General features: G+C 38.7%; 1 protein-coding gene across 3 annotated transcripts in view; it reads right to left on the minus strand.

Annotated features, from left to right (window-relative positions):
- The window catches only part of CEP126 (centrosomal protein 126), a gene marked incomplete at both ends in the record, with an annotated part of 66,903 nt that extends 58,662 nt beyond the window's left edge, over positions 1 to 8,241 (minus strand). For all 3 annotated transcript variants that reach the window (XM_080929758.1, XM_080929757.1, XM_080929756.1), the window contains 2 exons: positions 4,971 to 5,090; positions 8,129 to 8,241. In XM_080929758.1, the coding sequence (XP_080785884.1) occupies positions 4,971 to 5,090; positions 8,129 to 8,241 (233 nt within the window). The remainder of the gene's footprint in view (positions 1 to 4,970; positions 5,091 to 8,128) is intronic.
- Between the last annotated feature and the right edge of the window lie 7,355 nt (positions 8,242 to 15,596).

Below are 15,596 nucleotides of genomic sequence, written 5' to 3' on the forward strand. Positions count from 1 at the left end.
TCAAGGGAAATTTCCCTGAACAGAATACCAATGACTTAGGCTCTATGATCAAGACTGGACAAGTGGGACCTCATGAAATTGCAAAGCTTCTGTAAGGCAAAGGACACTGTCAAAAGGACAAAATGGCAACCAACAGATTGGGAAAAGACCTTTTCTAATCCTGCATCTGATAGAGGGCTAGCATCCAATATATACAAAGAACTCAAGAAGTTAGACTCCAGAGGAATCAACTAATCCTATTAAAAATGGGGTACAGAGCTAAACAAAGAATTCTCAACTGAGGAATATTGAATGGCTGAGAAGCTGGGACCTCAGGACCCAACTATACCACTCCTGGGCATATACCCAAAAGAAGCTCGAATATCTCACAAGAACCCATGTTCCACCATGTTCATAGCAGCCTTATTTATAATAGCCAGAAGCTGGAAAGAACCCAGATGTCCTTCAGCAGAGGACACAGAAATTGTGGTACATTTACACAATGGAGTACTACTCAGCTATTAAAAACAATAACTTTATGAAATTCCTGGGCAAATGGATGGAACTTGAAGCTATATCATCTTGAGTGAGGCAACTGAGCTATAAAAGAACACTCACCTCATGCACTCACTGATAAGCAAATACTAGCCTAAAAAAAGCTCTGAATACTCAAGAAACAATTCACAGGCCTTATGAAGCTCAAAGAGAAGGAAGGCCAAAAGGTGGATGCCTCAGTCCTTCTTAGAAGGAAAAACACTCATGGGAGGAGATAATGGGACAAATAGAGGAGCAGGGACTGGAGAAAAGACCATTGAGAAACTGCCTGAGGATCCATCCCATATGCAACCACTAAACCCACACACTAGTTAGTACTGATGCCAAATAGTGCTTACTATTGGCAGGAACATGATATGGATGCCTCCTCAGAGGCTCTGCCACAGTCATACAGATACAGAGGAGGATCCTTGCATCTAACCATCAGACTGAACACAGGGACCCCAATGAAAGAGTTAGAGAAAGGACTGAAGGAGTTGAAAGGGTGTGCAACCCTATAGGATGAACAAAATTATCAACTAACCGAATTCACCACAGCTCCCAGGGACTTCGCATGGAGAGACCCATGTCTCCAGGTGCATATGGAGCAGAGCATAGCGTTCTCTGGCATCAAAGGGAGGAGAGGCCTTTGGTCCAGTGAAGGCTCATTTCCCAGTGTAGGGGAACGCCAAGGCACTGAGGTAGAGAGGGGTTATTGGGAGGGAGCACCTTCATGGAAACAAGTGGAGGGGAAGGGTGCATGGGAGTGGGGTGGGGGGGGGAGAAGGGGATAGCATTTGAAATGTAAATACAGAGAATATCCAATAAAATAATTAAAAAAGAAATGTAAAGAAATAAAACAAGCAATTAAAAAGAAAATAAAGCCAAATAGAAAAAAAGGAAAAACCTGTAAAAAAAAAAAAAAAAAAAAAAACACCAAAAAACCCAAACAAAGAAAACAATGAAAACCCCAACCAATCACCATTACTATGCCCATCAGCAGTAATAACAAACTCTTTTTTTTCCTCTTACAACTTTACTTAAAGAGAAAGAGAGAGAGAGAGAGAGAGAGAGAGAGAGAGAGAGAGAGAGAGAGAGAGAGAGAGATATGTACAGATATGTACAGATTTTTAAGGGCATTTTGGCATAACACTATATGAATATATTTTGGTCAGTAGTTAATTCTTTTAGAGGTTTGATAGTATGCATTAAAATCTTACTAGTTACCATAAGCATAAAGTACCTGTAGAACAGAACGTAACATGGAAACAGTCAGAGTTTTCTTGGTGTGTATAGATTAAACATAGTGATTTTTGAATATCAAAAATTGCCACAAGGCTATATTCTTGAATTAATGATATAAGGTCTAGGTGTACCATACTCTGAGAGGGTACTATACACTTTTTTTTTTCCTAAGAAGGACTGAGGTTTTCACTTTTGGCTTTTTTTTTAAGCTTCATATGGCTTGCGAGTTGTTTTGGGGGTATTCAGAGCTTTCTGGGGCTAGTATCCAATTATCAGTGACTGCATATTATGTCTGTTCGTTTGCAACTGGGTTACCTCACTCAATTTGATATTCTCTAGATGCATCCATTTTCCTAGGAATTTCATAAGGTCATTGTTTAATAACAAATTCTTAACAACTTGAACCCAACTTGTTTCTGGTACTTGTGGTAGTATTATTACCCAGCAATAACAGTGAATACCACAGAAGTGTTCTGAGATGGAAAAACATAACTCCTCAAGGTTGCTTATTACAATTTTATTTGTTTAGCAGTGTAATAAAATAACAAAACAAAACCAAACAAAACCGGAAGTGAAAGCCAATAGATCATGGGTAGGAATGGTTGTAGCTGTGAAAGGAACACATGAATAACCTTTGCGAATTGCTCATGTGAATGTCACTATTCTGTTTTTGATATCATACTATAATTTTTAAAATGCTGTCATTGGTGGCAACTGGCTAAAAGACACATGAAAAACTCATAATTGCTAATAAATTTGCAATTACTTCATAAGAAAGTGTGGAGTACATCTTGAAGTATGTTATAGGCAAAGATAGGTTGTATTTGGTATTTTTACTTTCCATTTCAGCATTTTAAATTACTGAAGTTAAAACTGTATTACTTCAGTTTAAAGAAAAAAAGTTGAATGTCAAAAAGTTATTATAGTGAACACTAGAGAAGTTAGAAAATCTTCAATAGAAGAATTCACCAATGTTACCTGTCAGAGGCCACTTACTGTGCACTGCATGTGTGCATGAGGGGAAAAAACCAGGGAATAAACCAGTGTGGAGACAGTTAGAGAAAAGACATGGAGAGGACAAAAACGCCGCACAGCTCATGTATAATCAGCACAGCAGTACAGCACAGGAGATTCAAGCTATCCCAGTGAGACTAAGCTGCAAGATTAAATTCCCTTTGTTAATGTGCACAAAGTATATAAAAGCTTAAAAAGTGAAGTTATTCTAGACGGTCCTAGTCTGTGAGAGCTCTGACAACTCTGTATAAGTGACCCATCTGCTCCGCTCCAGCGCTCATCCGTGCTCACTCACTTACCCAGAGTCTAACACTCTGTTTTTATCTGTTTGGCTTTCATCTGTGCTTCTTTGATATAATGAGCTAAGATATAAATTTGATTATTGAATATCTCTAACTTTGCTTCTTTATTACAACCTAAAGATAATGTCTGTATAATCAACATTGGGCAAATTCTCTTTACTTTCTTTAGACTGGTACACTTATTATTTCATGAACTAGCTCCTGTCATCTGATACTCATCTTCATTTTCCCACATAACACCCACATACATCTTCTGTCCCATTTTATAACATTAGACTTTTCTTCTTTTCTGCTTACATTAAACATGGTTCCTTTCATGTTCCTTGGCTAACATGTGGGTAACTATTCTTCCAAGACCCTTTCATGAACTGTTACCTTTCATTATTACATTATTAACAATTTGAGTAAAGATCATATTTTTTTCTTTATTATTTTTTACTACTTGGCTATTTTATTTATTTACATTTCAAATGTTGTCCCCTTCCTGGTTTCCCCCCTGAAAACTCCCCATTCCATCCTCCCTTCCCTTTGCCTCTTCCACCCACCCACCCATTCCCACCTTACCCCTCTAGCATCTCCCTACATGTCTTTTATTTTTAATCTCCTAGAATATGAATTTTTAGGGATTCCTAATCTATGACACGTTAAAGATAACTTTCCAAGATAACTGAAAAAATGGTGGGTACCTTTCCTCTGTCCAAAGGGAAAATTTTAAATAAATAAAAAAAACCTATAGTCCTCTGACTTCACCTTGAGTAGACAGCATAACTAGATAAAATATATAATCATCCTTCCTAACTCTCGTCATGTACCTTGTAAGGTCTTTAGGAGTCATAAAATAACAGAAAAAAAAAAAAAAAAAAAACCAGAAAAATACAAACAAAACCAAAATAAGCGTCATTAAATAATTTTAACGTTGCTAGAGAAAGAAAGGGTTAATCTCAAAAGAAACAACATCAGAAAAAAAAAATTACAGGTAAATGATTTTGTAATCCCAAATGGGATTCGCAGCATATGCCCGATGATGGAGTTAATAAGCTCTAGGGATTTTCTACTAACACAGATTACAAGAACAGGGATAAGGCTGTAATAAAAAATTTAAATCATGGGTAACCACTCTGCCTAAAAGTTGAATAAAAAAAAAATAACTTCATCAGGTGCTAGATATCACTCTGTGGTCAAGTACACTTGCTGAAGATTAGAGACAGGGTAGCTCATAACTATCTTAACTTCAGTTTCAGGAACTCCAATGGCTCTTTCTGGTCTTTGCGAGTGCCGGGCATGCATGTCGTTTTCTTACACATATCCAGGCAAACACTCAAACACACTAAATACAAAACAACAACAAAACCACTCTCTTTAAAGGTTTTTGACAAAATTCCTAAAAATAATTAAGAAGTGGTTGGAAACTTTTCTTTTAAAAAAATATTTTTAATAGATTTATTTATTATATACACTGTAGCTGTCTTCAGACACACCAGAAGAGGGCATTAGATCTTGTTACAGATGGTTGTGAGCCACCATGTGGTTGCTGGGATTTGAACTCAGGACCTCTGGAAGAGCAGTCAGAGCTTCTAACCACTGAGTCATCTCTCCAGCCCAGTTGAATACTTTTAGTTTATGATCTCTACAGACAGCTTTTTGGGGTATTGATTTATATCAATCAGTATTCATCTCTCCCTTCTTTTTAAACTTGAATGGAGAAGGGTAGCAGATTAAAAATGATATAAAATGAATAGTAAATTAAAGTCAAATTAGAGTCTATTTGTACTTAAATTTCTTATTCTGCATCAAGAAAAAAAAATCCATAAACTATGAATTACCACAAAGTAGAGAAACTGTTAACTTAGAAAGACTTTGAATTTCTATACTTCTGAATAAAATACAATTACTTACTTTCTTCTCCGGTTTGACTCCATAAAATATTTACGCGCCCGATTCCGACATAGTTTTTGTTGCTGTAGTAGTATCTGGCGTTCTTCTTCTAAATTTTTCTCGAGATGGATTTTCATATCTCTAGTGATGATGTCATTTAGTTAAGAACAACAGTTTACATATTTAGTACATGTCAAGACTGTCTGATAAAATTAGAGCCTCACAGTAATAATATCAAAGGCTCTTGTGGGACAACTAATCCGTGTACATATTAGTGTTAGTATATGTCCAGCAAATGTGAGACTGATCTCTACACACACACATTTAGACTTGGTATATGAATTTAAGGTATCTTTCACTTTTCATGAGGGGAAAATAAATTATTTTTAGAAATCACAAGCTTAGATAATAAAATACATATTTTTGTTCATTATACAGATATTTGGATAATTACTAGTAAGGTATCTTTCTTAGGTTTATATGAAAGGAGATTTTAGTAACATGGAATAGATGAATTAAATGCTTCAATGGGTCCTTTAGCCTACAGTATGAAATTTATATGCAAATATAAAAAAATAAATTATAATGTTTGTGAATATAGTCTTTCTTTCCAAATATCCGTGTTAATGGCTTATGAAAAGACATAAGGACAGACATATGTCGTATGTGCTTATAAAAATTTTCTGGAGGAAACTGAGTATTTTGGTGATCCTAATAATTTGAAGTTTACATATAACTAGCCACTCCTTAATTTGCACTGACAAGATTAATTGGCTTTCCCAATTTATTTGGGTTTTGACTGTTATCAAATTTATCACACTACTTTTGTATTTTTAAAATGGTATTGAAGTTTTTAGATAGATGCTTAATATTTTTTTGCATGCATTATCAAAACAATTCACCCTAACATCTATTCCAAAGAAATGTAACTGTTATACAGTTAATACTGTAAAATAAAGAATACTATGGGCATTCATGTCCTCATTTAGTCTTTTTCCAATCAGGTGATCAACACAAGTAACTACTTATCATACAATGCATTTTCCTTGCCAGATCTAGTCAGACCTCTTCCTACTGCCTCCACTTAACACACTCAGTCTCTCAGAACTTCAACTATAGCAGTACTTTTAAATTTTGTCTCCTTATTCCTACTTGCTTGGTTCAATGTTCTTATCACATAAATTAAAAAATAATATGTCATTAATGAAAATAATAGATCAATGCTTTGTCAACAGTCATTTCTTTGTATCTTGATTTTGAGATAAATTAGGACAATGTAGTAAGAGTTCAATGTATAAGTTACAATGCCCCAGGCAAGCATTACCCTCCACAAACTTACAATACCCAAACATCTCAACCTGCTAACTATATTGTTCCCCCTGGTTCTCAGCCTGGAATGGCTCCAAGCCAACCTGGTGCTTACCAACCAAGAACAGGTTTTACACCATCTCCTGCAAGTACCTCCATCCAGTGGGGCCAACCCCTATGCTCATAACTTTCCTCCTTTTGGTCGGGGCTATACCCAACCTGGACCTGGTTATCAATAAGGAGGCTCAGCCATACTAATAATAATGGCTAATTGCACTGAAGTTTAAAAAATTTAAAAGCAGAGCATTTTTTATGATATTATTGTTGCTGTTAATTGAAAATATAATTTACTGGAATACAAACACAAAAAGACCAAAATGAAAATTGTTTCCTCCTCTGCTTAAAACTATAGCTACTTTCTAATTATTTTGGACCACTATTCTTACATGCATGTAAAATGATTGGCTTTCTAGTTTCCCAGAGAATATTAAAAAGCTGGGCTAAGATATAGCCATCACACTTGGCTATTTACTATTAACATGATGTACTAAAAATTGAGCCCTTTGAGAAGATGACTAGACATTATGTATAAAATGTAACAATGATAGGCTAATAAAAGTGACTGAATCAAAAAAAAAAAAAAAAAAAAAGATACAATGCCTTTAATCCCAGCACTCAGGAGGTAGAGGCAAGCATCTTTATGAGTTCAAGGACAGCCCGGTCTATAGATCAAGTTCTGGGACAGCCAGGGCTATACACACACACACACACACACACACACACACACACACACACACACACCCCACAAAACAAACAAATCAATGTCAAAAGTGAAGAGTCGAATTCTTAAGACAGTAGCATTCACTTGAGAGCACACTCTAAGAAGATAGTTTGTGGCAGCAGCAAGAGGAAAAGCCAAGAGAAGAAGACAAAAGCTAGCAGCTGCTAATGCAAGCCAGAACACAGCAAGAGCCAGGGATGGAAGCTTGGGGATGGGTCCCTGGGCAGAGTGCTTTGGTATTAATGGAGCCCTACGACACCTGCATCCTTAGAACCCAGAGCAAGGTCAGCAGAAGAGGAGACTCTTGGTGAAAAGATGATTTGCTGTTAAAACTATAAGAGCATATCCCAGCAGAGGTGGGACCTAAGGGGCTGAGGAAGTGGAAGGAGGTTGGTAGTGGTGGAAGGGACCCCGCGTTTGAGGAAAGAGAAAAACAGATGACCAAACATCATCATCACCACCACCCAGTCTTCTGAGAATACGAAGAGTAAATTTTAACTATCATAATGTTCTCTGGAAGAATAAAATTGCTTTATGTACTTAAAAATAAAGCTTATTGTCATTTCCACAATGTTACCAATAGTGACATCAAATGGGAATTCAACGATTTCTTAGGGAAAACTCAGAAATAATCCAGATGATCAAGATTCGGGTCCTCTGCCTTTCTTCCTCTTTTTGACAACAGAGTGGTGAGAAATGGGAGACAAAATGATCGAACGGCTAGGGTTCTGCAGCCCTGGGAGGGGTGTGCGAGCAGAACAGCCCAGGATTTTAGTCTCTGGGCATTTTCTCTTTCTAAAGAGCCTGACTAAGATTTACATCTCTTTAAGTAAAGGATAAATTTACTTTTCGCCCATCCAATACAGGACCGGTGTACTTTAAAATCCACAAAAATCTGACAGCCAAGTATAAGTGTGGGAAGGCTAGGAGGCGGGGAAGAGGTCACAAAGTAGGAGACAAAAGTGTAACTTCGGGTCGGGGGTGAGGTGGGGTAACAGCTGCTAAAGCAAATATCCGCACTGAAAATGACTTGCCAGTTTCCATGTCCCTGCGTGCGTGCTCCAGGGGAGCGAGGGCGACCAAAGGATACAGGTAAGCGCCGGGTCGCGGCCGCCCTCCGCCGTCCCGCCCGCCCAGCGAGTCCCGGGGTCCGGCGCCCAGGCCCGCGCCTGCGCTCTGGGCTCCGGGCCTGCCCGCCAGCATCCTTCACCTCAGCGCCGCCCGCATGGCCGCTCGGCCTCCCACCTCTCCTCGGCGCTCCGGACCGCGCGTCTCCCAGGCCCCGCGTCACGGATGTCGCAGGCTCGGCTGCGGCAGTCGTGGCTTCGCAGCGGCTCCGGCGGCTGTGGCGACGGCAGCGGCGAGGGCGGCGACCTCTCGGGGCGACGGCGGAGGTGGCGGCCGCGACCTCGCCGCAGCCATCTTGACAACCAACCGACGCCGCGTCCTTCGCTACGGAAACCAGGCGGAACGCGGGGCGGGGCTGCGAGGGGGAAGCGGCCAATGAGGGGTCGGCTCGCTCTCAGCCGGGCCCAGGCTAGCTGCGGAGTGGAGTGGAAGCCAGCTGAGGTAAGCTGAAGTACGTCTGAAGCACACTGAGGTGGGATAAAGTAAGCCGAGGTAAACGGAAGTAAGATGAAATAAACGAGGCAAGCGGAATTAAGCAGGTGTATGATGAGGTAAACTGAGGCAAACTGAGATTACACCTAATTAAGCAGAGACAAACTGATACAAGAGAAGGTACCCTGAGGTAAGATGATGCAAGCTGAGGTTAAAGCGAGTTGATATTTACCATGGTAAATGAAGTAGCCTGAGTTATACTGACTTAACTAAGGTAAACTGAGGTGAGGAGGTTAAACTGAGAAGCAAGCTGAGGTAGAACTGAAGTGAACTGAGCAAAGTGAAAGCAAGTTGAGTTAGGCAGATGACTTGCAGTTGTGAGAGCACGTTAGAACTTGATTCTGCTCTCCCCTTTTATGAGTGTTTTCTTGAGAGCATTAACAGATGAAAGACAGTGAATGGAAAATTCCTAGAAAAGGGCAAATATTACAGACAGTCTGGAAATGATTATTTGGAACATAATTTGTTAGGTATGGAATCCTGTGGTGAACCTTTAGTTGGTGAGACCTTTCCCATTATTACTCTTTTTAATACCACTGTTTCTTGAAGAGGAGGTGGAAGAAGAGGCAGAGGAAAAGGAGGACGCAAAGAAAGATAAAAAAGCTTTGCAAAGTGGAAATTTTCTTTCCCTACTTGCTCTCATCCATTCCTTGATAGCTCGGCCATTCTCTCTCTGCTGTCCTACTTCACTTCAGACGGTCCTTATGGTCCTTGCTTGGCTGCCAGAGTCTGCAAATGGACCATCACAGCAAAAGTGGCCTGAAAAGAAGTCCAGATTTAGCTTAATAATCTCCTGGGAAGATATGCCAAAAGAGATCTGTGTACTGAAATGGTTTCTGTATGGAAAATTAAACAGTTTCGAGCCACTAGGTTAATGACTATATAAATGAAAATCTGGAACAAAGCTGGACCTTTTTGTTGGAGCCCAGTGTAAAAACATAAAATTTGACTGGATCTTAGATTATATTTTAATTATTTTTTGTGTATAAAAATTTCCAAATTGCTAGCAGAATATACAGACCAAAGAAAGATCACTAACCCACCATTCAATTTTGTGAACTTGTAGCAATTCAAACAATAAACTTTTCTAATTGAAACTATTTAAAACCAGCTATTTTTTAAAATGGAGATCTAATGATTCAAATTGGAATGTGTTTGGGGACTGAATTTATCGTGCTATAAGTCCAGTTTTGACAATAAATGTAAAGGGCTTATCTTATTCAATATCATGGCATGAGGACAAAACCAAACAATCCTGACGAAGACAGGACAAGTATGTATGCTTGGACAATTAGCTATGTTGGCACCTTTTTAAAAATAACCTAGCCATAAGCACTGGCCTTATTCCCAATGCTATCATTAGAACTCGGTCTCACCAGAACTAGTTTGAACGTAGCAAAGTAGGGCACTGCAAAAGGCAAAGAAAACTGAGAAGTTTGTGGTTGTTATGTGCAATATGTGCATTCCTCAAAGTTTTGCTTAGACTGCATTATTTAGTAAGTAGAAAACCCTAGCTATATTACTATATTCTTGCATGATATATTAGTTAATATTAAAAGCCATGATTCCATATTAAATGGTATTACCCCTGTAATACCAGCACGTGGGTGATGGGGCCAGGAGAATCAGTAATTCAAGATCATCCTCTGCTACATAGTACATTTGACACTGGTCTGTGAACCTGTCTAAAAAACCCACAAAGATAAAAGAAGCATGATTTCTTAATCATTTACAGATGTTGCTCATATATTTATTTTTCATTTAAGTTTTGCTTTACAAAGCTAACTAAAAACAAGAGAAAAATTTAATTTAAGGTTATCTATTTTTAAAAGTTACAGGTTTGTTGACTTTGTTTTTTATCTTCAAAGTATTAAGCAGGTTTTTACATTCTATTTAGTACATCTAATCCTAGATTCTAAAAAACCATGGAGTTGGGAAGCAATATTTTAAAGATGAAATACTTGGATAACTGATAAATTTTATATTTTTATATTATATTTAGGATATTTATAATTTGCCAGGAAAGGTGATTGCGATTTAAGTAATAAAGAATAAAATGGGCTGAAAGAGGGTTTAGATAGGAAAATGCTTGTAAACTGAGGAGTTGTTTTCAGATCCTCAGCGCTCACAGAAAAAACCAGGTGTACTGTGCTGTAGTCCTGGCACTGGGAAGTGCTGGGGTTGGGAAAGTGGAGACAGGTTGATGCTTGGGACTTGCTCACCAGCCAATCTAGTTGAATTCACAAACTCCTGGTTCAATTAGAAACCCTTGTTTCAAAAACTAAGGTGGAGAGTGCTGGAAGACACCTGGCATTAACCTGTGACTTCTGCAAACATTTCTGTTCACATGTGCTGATATATAAACACACACACACACCCCAAACCCACACATAAAGAATAAAATTAAAACACCAGCATTTTGTCATGAAAGACATGCATTAAATATAACGCTTAATTCTTTTTATATTTCCTAGCAATACAAGTCACTTATTAAGGATGTGTATGTTTGCTGTATCTATGTATCTATCTATCTGTCTCTCACATCTCATTTTCAGTATGCCAAGTACTTATAGTTACTGGGGATTTAGCAGTGAATAAGACTTCAAAACAGGTCTTGAGAAATAAAAGCCTCAGTGGTGGAGAGCACATATTGCTCTTAAAGAGGACCAGAATCTGATTTCCAGCATCTAGACCTGGTAATTTATAGCCCCTTGTAACTCCAGGTCAAGGGAGGTCTCATTCTGTGCAGGAACCTACGCAGAATCCACATAATTTTTTTTTTTTTTTAAAAAAAAACAACTTGAAAATACTATGGGTTTGAAGTTTTTATTAAATTTTCTTCCCCAGTAGAATGTATTTGGTACCCAAAACTACTTTAGAAAAAAAATGTAATTGTGGACAGAGATAGATAGATAGATAGATAGATAGATAGATAGATAGATAGATAGATTAGATACATAAGGTAGGCTACTCAAGAATGACCTCTGAAAGATGGGACATTAGGTTTGAATAAAGGAAGGAGACTGTGACTCAGATATCTAAATGATGAGCATAAAGAAACACATAACCCAGGTTTGGTAGGGAAGGCCATTTGGGAGTTTTGAGTTACTATCAGCGACCTTTTAAAAGAAAGGATTCCTGTGGACAAAGACAGGACTAGAAAGAAAGAGGAAGAGCCTGAACCTAGGGTATTGGTGGAAGTGAACAAGAGACTTGGATTATGATTGCAGTAGTAGAGAGATGAGAAGGGTTTGAAAGTTTGAAACTTTAGCCAGTGAGTTGTATTGGTAGATGGTAGCAGCAAGGGTGAGGAAAATGTCACATGTGACCTTCAGGGTATGAGTGATGGCTTAGCAGGGAAAGTCACTTGCTGCCACTCCCTATGACCTGAATGGAATCCACACGGTACCAGCAGAGAACCAAGTCCTCAAAGTTGTCTTTTGGCCTCCACAGGAATGCAAGGCATGTTGCATTGCATGGGTATACACACACAGACACCAACAAACAGACACTCGTGCGAGCACACACACACACACACACACACAGACACACACACGGAAAGATGATAAAATTAAAATATGACCTTTGCATTTGGAACACCAAGCTTTGTGACCTACTATATATGGGGAAGAACAGTAGGAGTAGGGTGGGACCTCATCAGCCTCATCTATACTGGAATGCTGAGCGGATCAATCTAATCAACAATAGCTGTCCTGTCTCAGATGCTGCGAAGGGAAACAAGGCTTAAAGAGAGTAACAAAAGGCTTCAACTTCATCAACACTACCTCATAACTGTTAATAATGTTCTACTTACGGAAGGATCCAAAAACCATTTTATTGTTATAAAGCTATCTCAGTGGAATACTGTTCTAATTAATAGGAAAACTTTATACAAATTAAACTTAATAGGGTTTGTTGAGCAAAGAGTAACTTTTGAATCAGACAGCTCTCAGAATCAGTAGCAGTTCAGAGAGCTTCGGGCAGCAGTGTAGCCACAGGCTTTTATACAGTCCACACAGACACAAAATAGAGAAACATGACTGGCACATGTTAAAACAAGTTAAAAATGAAAGATTTATTTTATATGTATAAGTGCTTTTGCTTGTATGTATGTGACCATGTGTCTAATAGTCCTGTGTCAGAAGACAGCACTGGATCTGTGTTATGGATGGTTGTGAGCCAACACTTGGGTTCTGGGAACCAGACCTGGACCCTCTATAAGAGCAACAAAAGCTGTTAACTGCTGAGCCATCTCTCCAGTATATTGCTCATGGTTTAATCTGTTGAATATCTGATATTGGCTGAAGCTGAGTTGAGCTCAAACTAACAGAGGGTAGGTTATGGCATTGTAAATAGAAGAATTCTCAAAGTATAAGTCAGCCTTACCAGTGACTCCTGCTCATTTAATGAACCAGCTGTTGCCAGCTTGCAGGTCATGTGCCAGCCTATGATGAGTAAGGTTTTGTGCTTTCACTTTGATCTGCCTGAAAATATTTTTTCCTGTTTTCTGCAGAAGTATTTTCTTGCACAAATCAGAGTTTCCTGAGTTTATTTCTGAAAAAGTTTGGAGGGCTGGAGAGATGACTCAGTGCTTAAGAGCACTGACTGCTTTTCCAGAGGTCCCGAGTTCAAATCCCAGCAACCACATGGTGGCTCACAACCATCTGTAATGGGATCTGATGCCCTCTTCTGGTGTGTCAGAAGATAGCTATATATATAAAACAAATAAATCTTTAAAAAATCTTAGAAAGTTTGGAATGAACAAAGTATTTAAGTACTATCTGATTTAGAATACTAAAGATCAACTCTTCATTCAATTTCATAGTAATTTAACTAGAGGCTTAAAATTAAAAATATACTCAATACTAATGTTGAGTGTAGTCACATTGTCAATAGTGTTGGAACTGTGTGTAGAGAGCGTTGGGAATAAAACTGGCACTGCCACGTATCTGATTGCTTGTTGCTTCGAGCATAGAGCAGTAAGTGCAGAGACATATTTCATAACTGAGTCCACAGTGACTCCAGTCCTACACAAGACACAACTGACCTATTGCAATACTGACGAAATTCCTAACGGCTCAAGAGGAAGGGGACAGTGAGACTGACACAAACTAGGCAGTCCACGCTTCCAGTCACCTTCGTTGCTCTGGGAGTGAACCCATGAAGAAGTAATTTCTGTAAATAATAGATAAGTGTTTGGATTTAAACAGTTGGTACTGAGGAAGTAAGGTCAGAAAAGACATCATTAGTTTAAGATATTTCATTAAGTAAATATTTGCGTACCTACTGTACCACCACCATCAAAGGGAGCTGCTTTGATCCAAGAGGAGATGGAGAAACTAACATCTCAGATGAGAAGGCCAAGCCCAACTGAAGTTTACTTTGCCTTTTATTTGTAAAATTAGTGAAGTCTTAAGCACGTTTCAAGAATGAAAAGAAGAAGCCACTGTAAAGGAAAAAGTTATGATTCTGACAAGAGTCTGTAAGGAAATTATCTTTTTTAAAATTTAAAATATTTTAGATTCACTCCTTTCTTTAAAAAAAAAAGATTCATTTTATTCATGAATGCTTTACCTGCACATATGTCTGTGTACCACATGCATGCCTGGTCCTTGAGGAAATAGTGAGCCTAATTGTGAGTGTTGGGAATTGAACCCAGGTCCTTTACAAAGTATAATAGCTCTTAGCCACTGAATTAACTGTCCAAGATCTTTTAAAATAATTCTCCAACAATTTCACATATGTATATAATATATTCTGATCAGATAAACTCCCTCTGTGTTTCCCCAACATGTGGGAACCTTCACATTCTTTAAAAAAAATAACCCCCTGAGTTCAATTATTGCTGTCTGTATGAACATGGATAAACTACCAGCAGCCAGATCTCTGAAGAAAAATTACTCCCCTTCCCCACCAATCAGTAGCTGACATTTTAGCTCTCAGTGGAGTCTAGTAGGTCCTTCCACTATCCCTGCTGGAATTTTGACTGGCTTGATCCTGTGTGTTTAACCACAGCTGCTGTGAATTCATGACTGTAACGCCATGCTTTCCCGGAAGACAGCATTTGAGAGGATTCTTCCTTACCCTCTGGCTCTTACCACACTCTCTGCTCCCTTTTCTGTGATGTGCTTTGAACCTTGAGAGAGTTGACATAGATGTGCCATTTAGAGCTGAGCATGTAACCTTCTGAGGACTTTGGCCAGTTATGAGCCTCTCCATTGACTGCTACTGCAAAAAGAAGCTTCTCTGACCAAAGTTAATATACCAGCACTAATCTATGGTTATACACATAAATACTTTTGAAGGCAGTTTGGCATGTCCACTTAGCAAAACAAAAGTAGGAGATTCCCTGCCCCACAGACTCTCCCTGAGATGTGGAGTTTGACCAGGTTTGCAGTACCAAGTGTGCATTTTCTATGGAGCAGGCCTCAAATCCAAAGCAGCTGGGTACCTCTGTAATGTCATGTCACTATTGTACCTGTGGATACACCTTGACTGTAGCATGCAGAGTACATACTGGGTAGGGTCACTGAAGACGTTCTGCCCTAGAGGAGTGCATAGCACCTTCTAGTACCATGAAATCTAACCAGGACAAGAGATATTGCCAGGTCAGTTTCAACTTGATTTTTCTATGCCTTGTAACCAAATGTTTTCAACAGTATGGTTTTATCATTAGTTTTGGTAGGAATCTAAGAACAATAGCAATAACTATGTTGTTTTGTTGGCTGGGGGTACCATAATCAACAACTCATAGGAAGTATCCAATGCCTGGCATTGAGATTTTTATTTATTAACCTATGTCTTCTAGGTGAAACCTTCATCCATCCATTGATGATAGCTTTGTTCAAACTCCCATTTTAAATGTTTTTAAAAGATTGGCCTACACAGTAGTAGGTCTCCAAAGGCTATTTTGTACATCCATAATGCACTACTACCAT

Source organism: Micromys minutus (genome assembly GCF_963924665.1).
Source record: "Micromys minutus genome assembly, chromosome: 16".
NCBI lineage: Eukaryota > Metazoa > Chordata > Mammalia > Rodentia > Muridae > Micromys > Micromys minutus.